At 38.2% G+C, this 19,056-nt stretch overlaps 6 protein-coding genes across 17 annotated transcripts; all 6 read right to left on the reverse strand.

The window, feature by feature from the left end:
• Window positions 1-852: 852 nt before the first annotated feature.
• On the reverse strand, window positions 853-1,970 carry LOC124197441. 2 transcript variants are annotated; one of them, XM_046593948.1, is made up of 5 exons: window positions 1,611-1,970; window positions 1,461-1,547; window positions 1,190-1,383; window positions 1,123-1,135; window positions 853-1,049 (listed from the first exon to the last, which is right to left on the reverse strand). In XM_046593948.1, exons 1-5 carry the CDS (start codon window positions 1,672-1,674, stop codon window positions 925-927), a joined length of 483 nt encoding a protein of 160 aa, XP_046449904.1. In that variant the 5' UTR covers window positions 1,675-1,970; the 3' UTR covers window positions 853-924. The 2 variants fall into 2 exon arrangements, with proteins under 2 accessions (XP_046449904.1, XP_046449184.1); XM_046593228.1 differs by having other exon boundaries at window positions 1,123-1,383; window positions 1,611-1,967.
• A 462-nt stretch (window positions 1,971-2,432) lies between these two features.
• On the reverse strand, window positions 2,433-4,633 carry LOC124188754 (annexin B10-like). The gene is made up of 11 exons (XM_046581588.1): window positions 4,518-4,633; window positions 4,404-4,444; window positions 4,172-4,230; window positions 3,969-4,086; window positions 3,701-3,905; window positions 3,584-3,619; window positions 3,454-3,497; window positions 3,297-3,384; window positions 3,054-3,233; window positions 2,796-2,977; window positions 2,433-2,680 (listed from the first exon to the last, which is right to left on the reverse strand). Coding segments are annotated over exons 1-11 (1,017 nt in total). The 5' UTR covers window positions 4,519-4,633; the 3' UTR covers window positions 2,433-2,617.
• A 260-nt stretch (window positions 4,634-4,893) lies between these two features.
• On the reverse strand, window positions 4,894-7,167 carry LOC124188656 (annexin B10-like). 2 transcript variants are annotated; one of them, XM_046581452.1, is made up of 12 exons: window positions 7,028-7,167; window positions 6,916-6,956; window positions 6,783-6,847; window positions 6,606-6,723; window positions 6,206-6,410; window positions 6,059-6,130; window positions 5,950-5,985; window positions 5,825-5,868; window positions 5,687-5,762; window positions 5,442-5,624; window positions 5,191-5,372; window positions 4,894-5,109 (listed from the first exon to the last, which is right to left on the reverse strand). In XM_046581452.1, the coding sequence occupies exons 1-12, from the start codon at window positions 7,125-7,127 to the stop codon at window positions 5,011-5,013; spliced, it is 1,221 nt and encodes a 406-aa protein (XP_046437408.1). In that variant the 5' UTR covers window positions 7,128-7,167; the 3' UTR covers window positions 4,894-5,010. The 2 variants fall into 2 exon arrangements, with proteins under 2 accessions (XP_046437408.1, XP_046437417.1); XM_046581461.1 differs by having other exon boundaries at window positions 5,442-5,621; window positions 7,028-7,165.
• Window positions 7,168-7,423: 256 nt separating this feature from the next.
• On the reverse strand, window positions 7,424-9,917 carry LOC124188701 (annexin B10-like). The gene is made up of 10 exons (XM_046581508.1): window positions 9,717-9,917; window positions 9,198-9,256; window positions 8,983-9,100; window positions 8,707-8,911; window positions 8,600-8,635; window positions 8,479-8,522; window positions 8,324-8,411; window positions 8,078-8,257; window positions 7,829-8,010; window positions 7,424-7,752 (listed from the first exon to the last, which is right to left on the reverse strand). The coding sequence occupies exons 1-10, from the start codon at window positions 9,753-9,755 to the stop codon at window positions 7,657-7,659; spliced, it is 1,047 nt and encodes a 348-aa protein (XP_046437464.1). The 5' UTR covers window positions 9,756-9,917; the 3' UTR covers window positions 7,424-7,656.
• Window positions 9,918-10,324: 407 nt separating this feature from the next.
• On the reverse strand, window positions 10,325-13,193 carry LOC124188677 (annexin A4-like). 3 transcript variants are annotated; one of them, XM_046581494.1, is made up of 13 exons: window positions 13,043-13,179; window positions 12,913-12,950; window positions 12,523-12,587; window positions 12,319-12,436; window positions 11,855-12,053; window positions 11,746-11,781; window positions 11,643-11,686; window positions 11,484-11,571; window positions 11,239-11,418; window positions 11,111-11,170; window positions 10,924-11,045; window positions 10,697-10,824; window positions 10,325-10,604 (listed from the first exon to the last, which is right to left on the reverse strand). In XM_046581494.1, coding segments are annotated over exons 1-13 (1,080 nt in total). In that variant the 5' UTR covers window positions 13,044-13,179; the 3' UTR covers window positions 10,325-10,603. The 3 variants fall into 3 exon arrangements, with proteins under 3 accessions (XP_046437450.1, XP_046437442.1, XP_046437456.1); XM_046581486.1 differs by having other exon boundaries at window positions 10,325-10,824; window positions 13,043-13,193; XM_046581500.1 differs by lacking the exons at window positions 12,319-12,436; window positions 12,523-12,587; window positions 12,913-12,950; window positions 13,043-13,179 and adding an exon at window positions 12,114-12,309 and having other exon boundaries at window positions 10,325-10,824.
• A 502-nt stretch (window positions 13,194-13,695) lies between these two features.
• LOC124188712 (annexin B10-like) lies at window positions 13,696-19,030 on the reverse strand. Of its 8 annotated transcripts, none has more exons than XM_046581529.1 (12): window positions 18,901-19,030; window positions 18,788-18,819; window positions 16,987-17,045; window positions 16,768-16,885; window positions 15,932-15,961; window positions 15,450-15,654; window positions 15,294-15,373; window positions 15,157-15,226; window positions 14,922-15,095; window positions 14,663-14,844; window positions 14,400-14,414; window positions 13,696-14,166 (listed from the first exon to the last, which is right to left on the reverse strand). In XM_046581529.1, coding segments are annotated over exons 1-12 (1,023 nt in total). In that variant the 5' UTR covers window positions 18,902-19,030; the 3' UTR covers window positions 13,696-14,109. The 8 variants fall into 8 exon arrangements, with proteins under 8 accessions (XP_046437485.1, XP_046437477.1, XP_046437515.1 ...); XM_046581521.1 differs by having other exon boundaries at window positions 15,450-15,657; XM_046581559.1 differs by lacking the exon at window positions 15,932-15,961.
• Window positions 19,031-19,056: the final 26 nt, after the last annotated feature.

Below are 19,056 nucleotides of genomic sequence, written 5' to 3' on the forward strand. Positions count from 1 at the left end.
TATAGATAAAGATTTTCGGGATCGCCAGATTATGTGCTCCTATGGTACTTTTTGTGCCCAGTCACAAATTATTATTGTTCACATTCGTGATTTAAATATTGCTTGCAGGTTATAGTTACATTGTTATACAGAAAAGAATTAATGAAGTAGAAACAGGTCTTAAACCACGATTCAGATAATAATTGAGTCACAGAATTAGGAAGCCAGTGGTTTCAGAGAAAAAGACATTTCATTTCTCGTAGACATATAGGGCTGTTCGACATCTTTTTTAACATTTGTTGCCATCGTGGCAACGCAGCAACTCATGTATTTTTGTCTGCTACGAGTGACTTGTGTTTGTTCTGCGAAATATGAATTTTTTTGAAAAATAGTGATAGAAAAGGGGGTTGTTTTGAAGTTGTGATGTGTTTTATTTATATATTAGTTCGTTATAGTGTTAGTGTTTAACTATGTCACTGTCTAATTATGCCAGTGGACTTAGTATTGAGGCCAAAACACGTTATTTGGGAAAGTTATTTGTGCAGACAACAATTTCAAGAGAAAAACATTCCACGAATCGTGCATCAAGTCGCAAACTAATCCCCCAAAAAGAATAACAAAGCTTTGGAAGTATGACACTTGCAAGAAAGCTGCTCGTGCCGTAGCAGCCGCAGCGGCAAAAGCAAAGAAAAATAACTTACCGGTCGTTCCTAGTAACAGTCAAGTTCAGAGAACAGCACTTTCCAATATAACCTCAATCAGTAGGCCCTAGTGAGCGAAAAGATACAATTTGTGTACCTTCCTTTGTAAAAAAGAAAATCTCCATTTGTGAAAATGTTGTGTTTGATTAAATTATTACGAAGAAAATGGTAATATGTTTGTGCCCCTGTTAACCAAGGTTAATACATCAAGTATTTATTGAAAATTTTTGGTTTATTATGACAATTATTCACCTAAACACACTACAGTAAGGGTACAACAGATGAACACGAAAACTGAAGTTGTTAGTGATGAATCACCGGAAGTAAATTCGACGTCCCTGATGGATTGACTTGAATTATTTAATGCAGCTGAAAATTATAAGTAATGAACCAAAATATTACTTTCATTAATTACAAAATTACATTTTAAAACATTACTTACGCAATGCATCAAAGGTGGTTTCAACCGTTATGATAGTTTCATCATCGGCAGTTGAAGTCATGTCAAAAGTTTCCGTACTTGTTGTTACATCGTTCAAGGATGGGATTGGATGAGAATCACTTATTAGAAGTGTATCTTCAATTAATGCAACATCTTCATCGAAACTGTTTGAGGTATCTTCAGTTGCAGTTTCAACATCTATCAATGGAGGTGTATCAGCCTTGTCAAAAGCAACATTGTTACGTACTTGATGATCACCATCTGTAATGACAAAATAGTTCATTCATTAAAACAACATATAGGAATGTTTTTTACACATGAAATGAATAATGCAATACCTAGAAATTGTTTCGTCTTATTTGATCCCACATTTATAGAGGGTGCCCAATCAACATGTTTTTTGTGGAATTCTCCACTCGGCTTTCCTGTAAGCATTTCACAAATTGTAAGATAATAGTCAATAATTGTTAGTATTAACCTATAAATACCTGTAACAAAGTGATCCGAACACACATAGATATTTTTCAAGTTGGTGTGGATGATGTAATTCATTCTCTCCAACCACAAGTCTCGCCTTACACCCTCCTTTGGTAAACTATACAGTTTTACACTTGCACTTTTCAGGTTACGGCAATTTCACACTTTGCACCATCTACTCACAGAACCTTTTTTAGTATTCATTATGCAGAATACCTATCAATTAGATAATTTAAAATTTTGTGATTGTTTTAATCTGAATACAAACTTTCAAATTTCACAGAATAAACAAGTCACTCGTAGCAGACAAAAATACATGAGTTGCTGCGTTGCCACGATGGCAACAAATGTTAAAAAAGATGTCGAACAGCCCTATAAATGTAGGGAAGAAAAACATGTAACCCTAGCAGTACACAGACAGCGACTTCATACAAACACGGCATCTCTAGATCATCGGCATATTTTATTACTTCCCAACGCAGTATCAAATGCTCTCTACATAGGCCGGATCACGACATGTTACATGATACTATGTATGTTAGATAATATTCTATCTCGGACTAAGAAATGTTTTCTATTACCAACTGAAAGAAATTTTATATAAACATTAAATAAAAAGAAAAAAAAAATTTAGACTCAATTAGTTGGGTAATTTCTTGGTATTTCGTAAATCTTATATCGTTATTTTTATTATTTCTATCAATGGCAGTTTTTGAAGGTCGGGTCAAAATAGATACCTTAACGAAGACGTAACCCGAAAAATAGGAACTATTGCGATAATTGATGTACACACTTTGCATAATAAATACAACTACAGACGTTAGAGGTAATAGTTGGCTATATGTCTGTATATTTCACCCAATTACATTGAGATATTGAAAAAATTAAAATTCCAGAAGTGTTGCCTCCGCATTTGCAGCAGCAATCAGGAATATGGCCAAAACGACGGACACAAGATCGATCACAATAAATTTGGTACATCAAAACAAAATATACTTGGAAAAAGTAAACAGTGAAATCAATCATCGGCAGTTTTGATGAGACAAATAAGAGCGCGACGATAATCACCGGAAGTTTCGCTCTATAAAATGCCGATGTTGTAGATCGCAAAGGTTGCATATTGAGATTTTTAAAAAGTCAGTCAGTCAGAAAGATTGTGCATGTAAAGTACAGAAATAGTTTAGAGATTCATTTACCTGGACTGAGCTAAGAAGTGTTTTGCAATAGATGCGCTCATATTCCGATTTGATGTTGACCAAATCAATTTCGGAACGATCGACGATGATGCGGATCAGAGCACTGTCATTTGTCCCCAATCCTTTCATGGCTAGCTCCAGACGGTGGGCAAAAAAAGCTGGTCGGTTGTGAACAATTTCCACTGAAACGTTCAAAGTGTTAAATTTAAAGTTGATTTTGACTACGGGATCGCAAATAATCAATGACCGGAGGCATACCAATGTCCTTAAGACCATGCAAGAGATCTCCAGACATTTCGGATTTGAGAGCCTGTTCAATTGTTTTTCCGGAAATCTTCTTGTACATTTTAAACATCTCGGAAGTCTGACGACGACATTGGGCGGCAAAGCCAAAGACGTCTACGAAGACGTTTTCGTCTGTCCCGATTTTTCCTTCTCCTACAATAGTTAATTTGAAACTTGTAATAAATAATGATAAACCCCCATATGAGTTATATTTACCAGCGGTGTAAAGATTTCGTGCGTCTTCTTGGGCTTTAACTGGATCATAAGCAAAATCTCCATGGCCACTTGTTTGATCACTCTTTCTCTATAAATGTTTATACATCCCCATAAATATCACAAATTGGACGTTTAATTAAAATGGAAACGACCGAACCTGTAGAGCGTTGAGAAGCAATTGTTGAAATGGCCCCGAAGTATCTTTAATTCAGAATAAGTTATTAAAAGGATAGGCTACTATTACATTACGGAATAGGGTTGGACACGTTTGAAAAATATGTGATTACCTTCTCGGACATCCTTTTCCAAGGGAGTATTGTACACTGATTGAAATCGATAGAAAAATTTAATATTATTATCGATTATTATTTTGCTAATCTATGTGTTGAATCTAAATATATTACAACACTCGTAGGCCAAAGCAATCCTTGTTATCTCATCGTAGGGGCGGGAGAAGAGGACTTCCACCAAAACGTCCTCATTAGTGCCAACTCCCTTCATTGCTTTGTTTAGAAGCTTGGCGCAGTGTACTTCCGGTGGCATCATCATGCTCAAAATGAGCTTCTTGAAATTGCCACTCAGTTCACTCTTGAAATCAGCAATGATATCCTGTTAATCAAACGCATTTCAATCAACAATGAAATCTCATTTTATAAGAAAATTAAAGGTTACTCGATTGAATTGGAGTTTGAATGCTTTCGAAATACTCTGGCGCTGGGCGTTGGATCGATAGCAAAGAATGTCGATGATGGCTTCTTCATTCGTACCAAATCCCTTCATGGCAGCCCGCCTGAATAATTTGAAATGCCAGATAATTTAATTCCCATCCAAAATAAAAACCTGATTTTCTAAAGATTAAAATGGGAAATATTTACAATTTTTGGGCGTCGGTCATTGCATTGAATTCGGCTTCGGGCAATACAGTTGGTAGTTCCTATTCAGTCAGTTGAAACAACAATTATAAAATTTGAGAATTTTTAGTTTAGTAGGTCACTTGAAAAATATTTTCTTATAATCAGTCAATGTAAAATTGCCGAATGGATTCACCGTGAATATAATTTGATGAAACGCATATGAAATACAAAATTAAGAGAGAGTGGAACTCACCTTTGTGTAATCATTATTTTCACCAGCCCACGTTAGCGACACTAAAAACCAAACAAAAAATTAATCTTGAGTTGTCATTAAAGACGTATAAAGTTTCATTAGTTTTGAACTTACTAGTTGCAGATTATGAAGAAAACTAACAGGGAGTGAATAGAACACACGTCTGCTGTGGACTGTAAAAAAATATGTAAATCTACTGGTGAACCTTGACGAGCTGGCCTTGAAGGGATGAGGAACAAGGCGGAAACAAGTTTCCATTGAGACAACACCCTTGAGAGCCTCGGGATGTTATTTTTGTTATATTTGAAAGTTCGTTACAGCTTCACCATATATGTGTCCCATTACTATCCCGTATTGACTAATCAAAGTTAATTATAAGAAATGAATTAAGTATGATTTTATTCATCCGCGTTTTCTTCCCCCAATTCAGAACCAACAATCAATGAACGCAGAACAGGAACTAAAAGAAAAAAGTGATCGCAGGCGTATGAAGATTTGTATATGCAAATATGTATTTCCCTTGTCAAAACAAAAAAGAAGCGCTTTTTTATCAGTGTCCACCATGCATAATAGCCGTACAAATTTCCCCTCAAGTTCTCAGCTGCAGTTACATAAAAAATATTGGCGGTACTGCAATTTCGTGATTGAGAGCGGGGGGTCCGATGAGAGCAAGGAGGGAGCGGCGGTAGTCGCCAGAAGTTGCATTCTGCGAATTAATGAAATTGCACTTGTCATTTATTTTTCGGCAGTCAAAAGAAATTTGTGTCGCATCCATATTTTTTATTACCTCGACTGAACCATAAAGTGTTTTGCCATATATGCGTTCGTACTCTAACTTGATGTTGGCCAAATCAATTTCACTTCGACTGACGATGATGCGGATTAGAGTGTTGTGATCGGTACTCAATCCTCTCATGGCCAATTCTAAACGCTCGGCAAAATACGCCGGTCGGTTGCGAACTATTTTAACTGTTTGAAAGGAAAATATATACTGTACAAAATTTGTGTTTAATCACATCAATATCAAAGAGAATGAACCTATTTCAAGAAGACAAAATAAAATGTCTTCAGACACTTGGGATTTGAGAGTCTCTTCAATTGGTTCTCCGGAAATTTTGGCATACTCTTGGAAAATAACCGAAGTCAGACGACGCCTTTGAATGGCATAGCTCAAAATGTTAACGAAAGGATTTTCGTCCGTGCTGCTGTGCTCTTTTCCTACTTAATCTTCTTTTGTAGAGCTAAATTTGTTATCAAATGTTTGTTGGTTTGCCTATATCTACCTTTGTCGAGCAAAAGTTTAGCCTCTTCTTGTGCGCTAGCGACTGAGTCAGAATCTATTGTCGGATCTTTAATTTCCTAAATTAATCCCAATCCCAGTTATTCATCAGTATGCTCATTTAAAACTCAAATGATTTTACCTGAAGGGATTTGAGAAATATCTTTTGAACCCGACCGGAAATATCTAAATTTGAAAATACGATGAGTAGCCTATAAATATTTTGTTTCACCACATTGATTGCTATTGCAATATAAATTTTTTTACCTTGCTTAATTTCCCTTTTCAGATCGATTTTGTACTCTGTTTTCAGAAGAGAAAAAAAAAATATTACGCAACAAGACAAAATATGTTTGAGAATTTTAGAAAATGTTACTGGTGTTGTAAGCGTTTGCGATTTTTACGACTTCTTCGTAGGACCGGGTGAAGAGGATTTCCGCCATGACATCTTTGTAAATGTATTTATTGTTATATAATTGATTATAATAATTATGTAAACACTTTTATTTGTGTTCGATCATACTTGTCTCGTAGGCTGAGGCTAGGCTCAGAGTTTCCGAGTCGGATCCAAAGAGGCTGATGTCCTCCAAGAGAGCCTCTTTTCTTGCAAATTTCTTGATGGCTTCGTGTAGTTCCTTGGCACAGTATTCTACCGCAGGCAACATCAGGCTGGTAATAACACTTTTGAATTTGCCGCTCACTTCGCTCTTTAGATCAGCAACTAAATCCTGTTTAACAGAATGCCAATTTTGGTCAAATTAAATGCGCAACTCAAAGTCTGATCGAGTCTGGTTTTATCCCGTTTTAAATTTATATAGCGCTTATTTTGTTAGTTTTATCCTGTTGATGTCAAATGTTCGCAGCAAATATTTTCAGACTGATATTCGCGCGATAGAGAAAAAGGAACTATAGAAAAGAGTTACCCGATTGAATTCAATGTTGAATGCTTCAGAAATGGCTTGACGTTGGGCGTTTGATCGGTGGCAAAGAACGTCGATGATGACTTTTTCATTTGTACCGAGGCCTTTCATCGCAACTCGACTGAAAAGCATTGATTTGTTAATCAAAATAATTCATAACAAAAATGGAAAAACAATTACAGTGCTCTGGCGTCAGCCATCGCGTCAAACAAAGTTGCCGGTAAAGAAATCACAGTTGGTACTTCCTAGACGCATCATGAATAATGTGCAAAAATTAAGATATTTACACAAATTTGGGAATCTATCTACTCACCTTCATGTGCCCATTATTTTCAGGATCACTGGGCAACGACACTGAAAACGAAAAAGCACAGCAGTGAAATAGAAATTCCAAATTGAAGTCTCCTCATTTGCGTTATACTTACTTTGAAGAATATGTATGACTGTGTGGGCTCGATAAAATTGTGAAAAAAAGAGAGTAGGAAATCGATTCGTGTCTTCCAGCTTGAGGGATAGACAGCTCATTAAAAACCTTGCGGGGAAAAAAATGGAGAGCGTGTACCTTAGTAACAACAAGCGGTTGACCAAGACAAAACTGGTTTTCAGGGTTTGTGCAAAAGTGAACACACCCTGAAAAAAATCCCCGAACCATTTCGCAATTAACATTCACCACAAGTCTACGTTTGTCCAGTCCATTTACTTTGCAGATTCACCAAAATTACCTCAAGCGTCAAGAATGGAATAAAAACTCTGAGGCTCCCAGAGAGATCATTGATTCACCATGACTGGGAGGTAAATTATAGTCGAGAGACAAAAATGACTTTTTTCCAGCTTAATCCATGTTTATTTTTCAGTCAACATGCACAAGATTATGAAGAAAAGAAACTTTAAAAACGAGTATCCATCATGTGAAAATAGAAACCAGTATCTCGTCTCATTTTTGCCATTTTACATGTTAAGCGGATAGAAAGATAAATATTAAGAAAGATAATGGCGATCGAAAAATGTTTTCCGGTTTCAAAGTAAAAAGTCAACACACGATTCACTAGACGGATCACAAATAAAATAATGGAGTTGCGACTTCGCTACTAAAAGAAGGAGGGCCAATGAGAGCCAGCAAAGCTCGCTTGTAATCGCCAGACGTTTCACTCTAAAAATAAGAGATCCATTATTGTTATAATTATATTCGTCTTCTTATCCAATAAGCGCATGCCGTTAGAAATTACCTCGACTGAGCTGTGAAGTGTTTTATGATAGATCCGTTCGTATTCCACTTTGGTATTAACCAAATCGATTTCACAGCGACTGACGATGATGCGGATTAGAGCGTCGTCATTGGTACCCAAACCTTTCATGGCCAATTCTAAACGCTCAGCGAAAAAGGCCGGTCGGTTGCGGATGATTTTGACTGTCGAAAAAAACAAAATTCTGGAGTTCGTTGTGATCCGAATGCAATTAATTATTTTAAAAGATACCCATATCAAGTAAACCATTATAAATTTCGCCAGACATCTCCGAGGTGATGGCTTGTTCAATTGTTTTTCCTGATATTTTGGTGTATTCTTGAAAAATGGCGGAAGTTTGTCGACGCCTTTGAGCGGCAAAACCCAAAATGTCAACGAAAGCGTTTTCGTCGGTCCCGATTTGACCCTCACCTGTAATAATAAGGATTTGCTAGAAAACAATTACAGTCGTGGTCTAAAATGTTAAATGATTTTTACCGGCTTTAAAGAGAATTCTGGCTTCCTCTTGTGCCTTGGCCGAGTGATAAGTATTTTCTCCGCCATCCATGACCGAGTCCGTGCATTTCTGTGACAAAAAAAAAGTCGAAATTGTTTTCTACTTTTCCAGAGTTTGAATCTAAAAATTCTCAAACCTTGAGAGTGTTGAGAAGAAATCGCCTAAATGACCCGGAAGTATCTGATTTAAAAAAAACTCAAGTTAGCAATATTACATAATAGATTTTATTATTAATTTCTAACAAAAGGATACTGTACCTTCCTTGATATCGTCGTCCAGAGATTTTCCGTACACTAAAAATAAAACAAGAAAAAAATATTGCTGATGTGTGGATATAATAAAGAGCACTCAATGTAAATATTACTGCTTTTATAGGTAGCTGCAATCTTCATTAATCCGTCATAGGAATAAGCGCAAAGGATTTCTACCAGAACGTCGTCACTAGTTCCAATCCCTTTGATGGCTTTGCGCAAATGTTTGGCCAAGTACTTATCCTTTGGCATCATCAGACCGACGATGAGATCCTCGAAATCGCCACTCAATTCGCTCTTTAGATCAGCAATTAAATCCTGTTTGTAAATAAGCGCGTGAAAAATAATAGGATGTGATTGGCATGAGCACAAATGTATCGTTACCCTACCCGACCAAATTCCTTGTGATACATTTCCGCGATGGCCAAGCGCTGGGCATTGGATCGCTTGCACAAAATGTTGATGATGGATTGTTCGTCCGTGCCGAATCCCTTCATGGCAATTCGCCTGAAAAATTTACATATTAAGACATTCCGTGTTTTTTTTTTTTTTAAATTAGAATTTGCAACGTATAACTGCAATTCGAATGAAAGAAATAATTTACAATGCCTTGGCGTCGGACAGCGGATCGAACAAGGTGATTGGATGCACAGTTGGGAATTCCTAATAAACAATAAAACCTGTTTTTGAATTGAGTTTCTAAAATATTGGTGGTTGCTTTTATGGTCTTATGGTTATTACTAGTCAACGAAACATAGCTTTTATATCTACAGCGCCCTCTTGTATAAATTCGTGGTTGCACCGTTATGATTAGCAAATTTTCGGGTAAATACGTGGGTAGATATGTGGGTGGATGTTACACAATGTACTTCTCACGTTGGGGATTCCCCCAAAATTAATCATTTAACACTGCAGTACCTAGCCGAAACATTAATGCCAGGTACCCACATTTGTTTGGCCATATGACAAAGTTTCATCAAGGTATAGAATTCTAATTTAGGCTATGGCCTAGAGGGTATGAATCTCAAATTAGCCTTATTCCTTTGTGTTAAAAAAAGAAGATACAGCATTTGGAAATGACGCAGTATTGCACAACTTAAAATTTTAAAAAGATACTAATTACCTTCACGTACTCCCCATAATCGCCACACCATAGTGTCATTTCTGTTTTCGAATTATTAGCGGCTGGATGCGATGAAATCACTAAAAAAGAAAACACAACTATAAAATTGTATAGACGAATCAGAAACCAGGGGTTGAAGAAATAAGACTGAATAAAACACACGTCTGTCTAGCAGGTGGAGCAACATTAAATTAATCCAGTTTTCAGAAAACTCTGTTTCACAATTGAAGGTTATCAAGCCACAGTTGAAAACAAGTTCCTTAAAAGGGTGAAAAGTGACAACGAAATGGGGGAAAACGTAAGCTTCCCTCTGGGCATTCTTTTTTTATTCACAAGATTATTCGAATGATACATGTCGATCCGCTGTTAGACAGTATTTGGAATCGGACCAAAATTGAGTTGAGACGAAGATATGATGAAAATCATATTTTTTTAAAGCTCATCAGCGGTTATTCTTGTTATGTAACAAGTCCTTCTCTCTGCCTGCGAGATCTTAGATATGTAAATTTTAAATCGAAAGATGAATACCTTCAGCTGTTTTCCTCATTTTTGTTTGGTTTCGTCTTCCTTATTTGGATAAGGAGAACAATTTACTTTGAACAAGTTCATTTTCGTTTCAGATTTGACAATATCATTTGTATTCAACAATACACAGCTCGAAAATGAGCTTATTATTAGTTATTAGCTTACAGCGGAAGCAATGGGATATATGTGCAGCGGATCATATGAATTTTTAAAATCATTTATGCAGGAGAACGATTTTAAAGTTGTTTTTCCTTAATTTTTTCTTTGGAGTTGAGGTTGTCAAAAAAGATTGGCCAGAATTTTGATCATGAAAACCAAACGTGTTTTGTGTCGGGTCGCGCAATTAACGCCAAATTACAGTATCTGTTAACGTCCAAAATATTTGTTCCAATTAATTCTGAAATTTCCGTATGGTTTCTCTTATGTGCCAGCCTAAGGATTGCTGCGATTGGTACCATGGGATCTGTCTGTCAGACAGAGAAGTCAAAGAACAACAGGATGATGGCGATGGCATCGACTTCACCAGCTGCTCCATTCCAATAATCGTTAGAAGAGAGCGACGATAATAACCGGATGTTTCTTCCTATAAACACAGTTGAAAAATCCAATTAATTGGAATCGATAGATTTTCGTAATTTTTATACATTTTCAGAAAGAAAACGTGATAAGAATACGAATTAACCTTGACTGCGCTAAATAGTGTTTTTCCATAGATGCGTTCATATTCGAACATTATGTTGAGCAAATCGATTTCACAGCGACTGACGATGATGCGGATTAGAGAGTTGTCATCAGTACCCAAACCTTTATTGACATTAATGCATGCTGGTTAATGAATTGCATAATAATACAAATCGTATAATTTTTACCTTTCATGGCGCGGTGTAACCTTTCGGCAAAATAAAGCGCTCGATTGTTAACGGCTTTCACTGCAAGGAAAACACCCAAAACATGAAGCGCTCGTAATAAAAATAAACATCAATTAGGGGAAACGTACCAATTGTTAAAAGGCTGTTGAGTAGGACACCGGACGTTTGAGATTTCAGAGTCTCTTCAATTGATTTACCAGAAATCCGCTGGTACTCGTGAAAGATTAGACAAGTCTGATGACGCCTTTGAGCGGCATAGCCGAAAATGTCAAGGAAGGCATTTTCGTCCGTTCTGAAATTTCCCTTCACTTTTTGTTTGGATATTTGAACATTTAAATCTTAATCATTGTCAAGATGCAGTTTGCCTTATTACCTGCTTTGAAGATAATTCGTGCCTGTTGGCTTGCTATGTCAGGATCGTAAGCAAAATCACCATAACCGCATGATTGGTCGTTCAATTTCTACAAATTTAATTTCGTGTAAATATCATCAATAACATAAGGCATTAAGGCTAGATGAAAAATATGCCAACCTGAAGGATAAGTAAGAGCAATCGCTGATATGACCCACACGTTTCTGATTAAGAATTAAAAACTCAATAGTAATTATTTTCAACCAACTATAAAGAAAATTACCTTTTTTAATGTCGCTTGCAAGAGAAGAGTCGTACACTGTTATTTAAGAGAAGAGAACCCAACAGGTAGAATTCGTTTTTAAATAATTTAAAATCTAAAAATCTTATACTGTCTTCGTAAGCGGTAGCGATCTTTGCGACTTCTTCGTGGGATCGGGAGCAAAGGATTTCCACCAGGACATCGTGGGATTTACTCCTGAAAGCTTTGTGCAATTGATGTGCGCAGTACCTTTCCGTAGGCATCATGAGGCCGACAATCACATTTTCAAAGTTGCCGCTCAGATCACTTTTGAGATCAGCAATCAAGTACTGGAAAGAAAGTCGGTCATTGAACTCATTTTGCGCATCGGAAAAAGCCTAAAGGTCTACATCAATTGTATCCGCCAAAGAAAGCGAGGCAGGTGTCAACGTGAAACCGCTCAGCTCACTCATTGCAAACCGTGTCAGAAACCGCGGGAATTGAAAGTAGGACAAGGAAAGCAGTCGTGTTTTAATTGCTACATGTAGTCCACTGTTTATACTGCGTATGTCGCATCAGAAATGGATCAAAATGTAAAAAGAAATCTTTTTTTACTCGGAAGAATGTGCGGTGGTAACATTCGATTATGATCTGGCGCTGGGCGGAGGATCGTTGGCACAGTATGTTGAGAATAACCTGCTCGTCCGTTCCGAATCCCTTCACAGCTGCTCTTCTACTCGGGGAAATCCCACAAATGTGTTGTGAAATTAGCAATCAAAATAAACAGGAAGTAAAGAAGTGAGAAAATAAATATTTTACAATGATTTGGCATCATCTAATGGGTAGAATTCGTCGTCAGGCAGAGGCACGACAGTTGGAAATTCCTATTTTTAAAAAGTAATTAAAAAGAAAAAATTATGCCAAGGGGCTAAAAGACAAGACAGGATTGCACTCAAGGATACGAAACCAGTTAAACTAGGAATCGGTGATAGGAATAGTTTCTCAATATGGATGCATGTGATAGTAAGAAATTGGATAAACCTTAAACCAATTTATAAAAACTTGGCACAATGTGCTGCTTAATTCCTTAAATGACAAAGCACGTAACAATTGAGCCCTTCACGACAAACTATTTTGCAAATTATTCCTATTAAACACACACAGTCACACACCATTTCCCGTCAATAAACGAAGGAAAAATAAATTCACCTTGACGTTCTCGTTGAAAACATCCCACGACACTGACACTGCGTAACCAGCAATCAAACGAAAAGGATTATTTAATTAGTACTAATTGAACAATAAAAGAAAACGGTAGCAATAACTAAGGACGAATTACTTTGCAAATTCGTAGACGGTTAAAAGTGCTAAGACAAGAAAGAAATCACAACACACATATTTGTTTGTCAAAACTGCTGCGACTTTTGGAGCGAAACTAAAAAACCTTGGTGAACGAACAGCAAGCGAACTGCTACTGAGCTAGGAATCTCGTTAAGGTGACTGGCGAACGACCCTAAAGGCAAAAACGGTTGCTAAAGAAAACTGGTTTTCACCAGTTTCTATTCTTGAGAATTTACATAAACTTTATGTACCTGTAGCGTGCACTCATCTGCACTATACCCAAGACATTTGGTATTTTAATCGGAGACGCAAATAACAGGTTTACACTTTTTTTTTGGCCTTGCCTACATTTCCTTACATGTTCATAGTTTATTTTGCAAATCTATCTTTGATATGCCCACGTATTTGTTTAGGATGAAAGTATGGCTTGCAAAAATCTGACACCATTCATAACCTTCACTGGGAAACAAGGCCATTTGCCGTTTGTATTTTTCATCCGTATAACCGGCAGATATCAACGACCTTGCAATAAAAAACCAAATCGGTTCTTCAAATTGTCAAAATATTTCATTATAAACCACAATAATGTTTATACTTTTTGGCAGAGTAGAAAATAAAACCAAAACTTGTTTTTATTTCCAGAGAAAGATGAACAGTAATAACTGATGTATTCAAAAGCTTGCCAAATCAGATACAAGAAGCATACCGAGAGGCGAGTAAATAAATTCAGAAAATGTTGACCATGGCCATTGGTATAAACGTCAGAGGAAAATGGAGTAGTAGGCGGACTCGTAGAGGAGAGGGTGATGGAAACTGCCACCGTCATGAAGAGTAAAAGTTTGAATTCGCTACAACTCTGACGGATGTAAAAAAGTAAGAGCGCGTGCTGCAAAGCCCACAGATGACCAATGAACCAGTTTTGTTTTTACCAAAGTGACGTGAGAATCACGAAAACAACGATAACAAATAAGTAAACACGAATAAGGGTGTGACTACAGTCCTGGATACTGGAAGAGGGGGCTCGCAGTGGTGCTCAACGGCCCGGATCGTGTGAGAGTGTTGAATTCAAGCAGATCCAATAAGGGCAAGGAGAGCGCGACGGTAATCGCCGGAAGTTTCACCCTAATCAGTCAAAAAAGAAATTTGTCAAAATACAGTTTTACAAGCCATGATTTACGTCATAAAGCCACAAAGCTCTAAAAGGGAAAAGAAATCTAGTTGGTATGTTTCTATTTCGATGGGTCTAACTTGTTTAAAGGTATTAGAAACATCGAAAGTGCTTAAGGTTAAAAGACTATCGAGAAGGAAGATACTAAGAAGTGCATTGATGAACTCGATAATCCTGGTCGACTTACCGCTTCTTCCTCGCTCTGCATCGATTAAGATTGATGTAGTCGTACACATTTGGGTAGGGGCAAGCATCATCACACAAAATGCACAAAGGAGCAAGCAAAACATTCAATTATAATGGGTCGTTTTCAATTCCAAGTTGATTCGTTAGTCGAATGAACCGATAAGTAAGTATTTTTTAAAAAAGGGTCAAGGATCGGTTGGATTTCAACTGTACACGAATTTCTCACGATTCCAAAAAACTAGAGAGGTGCAGTAATTGATTTACCTTGACTGCGCTTAGAAGCGTTCTGCCTTGGATGCGTTCATACTCAAATTTGATGTTGGCCAAATCGATTTCACAGCGACTGACGATGATGCGGATTAGAGCGTCGTCATCCGTACCCAAACCTTTCATGGCTACCTCCAAACGGTCAGCAAAGTAAGCTGGACGGTTGTGGACGGTTTTCACTGAGTTGGGCAAAAGTTTGGCCATATTAATGCCAACATTTGGATGTTATTAATGTATACAAGCGACGAGAACATACCCATAGCTAGAAGACCATTAAGAATCTCTCCAGACATTTCGGATTCCATAGCCTGTTCGATGGTCTTGCCAGAAATCTTTTTGTATTCTTGGAAGATAAGGTAAGCATGACGCTGGCCGGCGTGACCCAAAATTTCAACGAAAGCATTCTCGTCCGTTCCTACTTGTCCCTCACCTGCAAGCATTTATTGAGTAGAAATTAAAAATGAATACAAGATTTGTGTTTGATTATTTACCAGAATTGTAGAGAGTTTGGGCTTCCTCGGCCGCCTTGACTGGATCATAAGCGTAATTATCTCTAACTCCCTATATGCAGCATAAATCAAGTGGGTTTTAAAATAAGTTATTGTAAATAATGACAAATGGAAAGAACCTGGAGAGCCATGACGAGCAATCGCTGGAATGGACCAGATGTATCTCCCTGAACATCAGACTCCAATGAATTTCCGTACACTGAATTTCAGAATAAACAAAATTATACGAAATTAAAAAATGTCATTTGTTGATTAACATTTTCAATCAATGTTACTAGTTTCGTAGGCGCTAGCGATCTTCACAATTTCATCGTAGGGGCGGGAGCAGAGGATCTCGACCAAGACATCCTCGTTGGTTCCAATTCCCTTCATGGCTTTGTGCAGTTGCTTGGCGCAGTACTCATCAGTTGGCAACATGAGTCCAATAATGACATTCTCGAAATTGCCACCTAGCTCACTTTTCAGATCAGCAATCAAATCCTGCTTTAAAGAATGCCAACAATGGACAGGGTGATGATTTTGGTACCGTACTACATTTGCCGTCTAGACTCATAACATCAAGACGAAAACCAGTTACAAGTTATGTAAATAATAATCGGCAAACGTTCGCTATTTTAAATAAACCACTTGATCAACTCTTGCCAAAAGATGAATGGTTGGATTCATTTCATTTTTTGGAAGGACATTTTTACTGCCGAGGAGGGAAAGGAGCTGAGCGGACGCATTCGGAAGTGGTAGATGGTTCTGACTGATTTACCCTGGGTTTTTTGTTGCTCCCCTCTTCGACCTGGAAAGAGGAGAGACGAACACTTAGCACATGTTCGCTTGGACAAGATACAAAAGCAAAATTCCCAACACAAAGATTGATCGAAGGCTTCAACGGATGGATGAAAGCTTGGATGAAAGCCATTTAAAGGTAAATATACTACCATCACCAACTAGAAGCCCTGACATCATGCAGAAGAGTTTTAACGGTTATGAAGCAAGCGGACGTTGTTATGAAATGATGAGATGAATTTTGCCTGTCAAAATTTAAAAGAAAATATTTGCCCAAATGTTCCCTAGGGTCTACTGAAATTAAAAAGTGTACATTTGATTGTTTGATTGAAAAACTACGTGGAAGAACGTTTTCTTCCGTACGAATTTTACGGGGCGCACAATATCTTTATCGATTCGCATATCGTACCATGTTAAAGAGCACGCACGTTTTGGAACAAACGCGATCCGTTACGTGATCGGCATTATCTGGCACGCGATCAGAGTAAATTAGAAGGTTATTCAGTTAACAATCATTTGCAACAGAAAGTCAACTTATTTCTGTCTAATAGAATCGTGATCAATATCAGGAATGTCAGATGAATTTTTATAAAGTTAAGATTTTCGGGCGGATTGGCGGAATAATTGTTCGAGTATTTTGGAACGCATTTCTACGGACGGGATCTACAGCAGCGTATACGTCGTCTAATAAGAGCTTTTATGGAAAAATGAGGTTGGAATCGTGCGATAAAGGAAATGGGGAAAAAAATAAGGTGTGGAAAGGGGTAATAGAACCTTTCCGGCGCGAGTGTGACGTGTAAATTGAAAGTGCATTACCCGACCGAATTCCTTCTTGTAGGCTTCGGTGATGGCCTGGCGCTGGGCGTTGGATCGTTGGCACAGAATGTCGATGATGACTTGTTCATCCGTACCGAATCCTTTCATGGCAGCTCGCCTGTATGAATATTAAGCGGGGAAAAAAAAATTAAAATTTCCAATTAGCAATGCAACAATGTCCATGCTGGACTGTAATAAAAGAAGTCGAAAAACACTTACAATGCATGGGCGTCGGCCACCGGGTCGAAATTGGCTGCAGGCAGCACAGTTGGCACTTCCTATAACAACAACAAAATTTTTAAATTAGCAGGGTTATATTGGAGAAACACGGTTAGGTCAATTTATGGAATCAAACACCGTCACGTTTAATTCTTTATTCGTCGCAAAGTTGGCAGGGAAACAACATTGGCCCGACGCCCTCGTCCGCTATGGCGGCGAAAAACAATGCGCGTGCAATTTTCTTTTTCTGATATCTTTTGCCCCCGTGATCCCCAACCAACACGGATATATATAGCCTTCAAATTTCATACACACTATTCTGAAAAAAACCCATGGCTTCTGCGGTCCTCCCTAAAAGAACATTTTGTGATAAATGTTCCTACTATTTCGCTACTGTTCACGGAACACAAAGTGACGGGTACGCACATGGAAGGGTGTTAACGAGTAACAGCACACACAGCTGTATTGATTCCGGGCCGCAGACGGTCGGCCTCGACGCCGTTACACACGCGACCTGCTTTCGGTTATGGGGCCACCGTGGCTCTGCGGCTGGCCTGGATCCAGGGTGTCTCTCTCTCTCTACCGTCTCTATACTATCGCTCAAGGTTTTTTGGGTTGTTGTAGAGAATCTCCTTTTTTTTATAGCATTTCGCTTAGATGATGTATACTTTCCGTCTAGTCCGACTTGCAACCCAGTACAAGATTTGACTATAGAAACAACGATCGATCACGCAGTTCTTTTTTTTTTTCTTAAATACATCGTTGGCGTGAGAACAACTTCTTTTTTGTTCACGTTGCTTGGCGGCCAATGAACCTCCCAATCTCAAGTTTAACCAACGATGGATCAAGTTACGAATGAGGACTTGAGGTACCAAGATTGGACCTTACCATATATATTCGTTTGTTTAATATCGTACCAAATATTGAATGAGAAATTCGACCCGACCGCAAGGTTTGTACCGCAGACGTGCTGCCCCACCGGACTCTAAGATGATTACACTATAACCACACAAGGTTCGGGAGAATTCATTTTTTTCGGAGGTTTTGACGTCTAGACACGTCAAAGAAAACCCAGTTACTTTTTTTGGGGTTGGCTTTTCTTTTTCACGGAAGAGCGGTTCTTCTGTGTCCGAAAACATGGCGAATCGGGGGAGACAACAAAAATATGACTCCCATAACCAAAAAAGAACCCGAGGAAATGTTGTAAAGGGCGGAAAACTCCTACGAATCAGACCCGGTTAGTGGTTTTTGTTGGCTTTTACAACATCCGCCGACTGCTGCTTTCTAATCCGCCGCCGGTGGATATACGGAGTACAACCGGCACCATCCGCATATACATTCCACATTTGTTACTTGTCAAGGTGACTGATGATTCACGAAATTGAATTTCAATCAACCACAACATTTGGTAGTTTTTCCGTACGTGTCTTTCGTTTGACATTCAAATGTATGCGTAGGTGAGCCGGTCTACTACTACAAGCTTCGACTGTCTAGAAATACGTGAATGACGACGTCATGGTCCGCAAGGTCTTTCTTGCACCTTTCATTCCGCAAAGTGTCAAATCACGAAATTAAAGTAATCGGGAAATAATCGACTAAACTAAACCGGCGATCCGGCTAGTGATACTAGTTTAACCAATTGAAATTCTTCACTCGAGACTCTTGTGGTGCAAGGAAAGAATTTCAAGTCAAATTTGAAAGTCCTTGAATTGACTCTTGTCTGTTTCGCCATAAGGCAAGGCTTGCAAAAATGACGTCATGGGCACAAAAGGCACAAAATGGACAATGAAGAACAACTCACCACGTACTCCTCCATATCACCAGTCAGCGACACTGGAACAGAAAACAATAAACATTCGTCAAGTTATGAAGATCAAGTAAAATTTTGACGTGAAATACAATTTGCCAACTTACTTTTAATTTAGTAAGATAATGTGGAAAAAGAGTGAACGAAACACGCGTCTGTTTAGCAGCAGCGACAACGCCCGACTAAGCTCGGCTGCCTGCGCCATGGCCGCCTTTATACCGTCGAAACGATCCATCCGTAGGCGGGTGCTGGTGCCTCTTTTC

This window comes from Daphnia pulex, chromosome 1, assembly GCF_021134715.1.
Source record: "Daphnia pulex isolate KAP4 chromosome 1, ASM2113471v1".
In the NCBI taxonomy this organism is placed as follows: Eukaryota; Metazoa; Arthropoda; class Branchiopoda; order Diplostraca; family Daphniidae; genus Daphnia; species Daphnia pulex.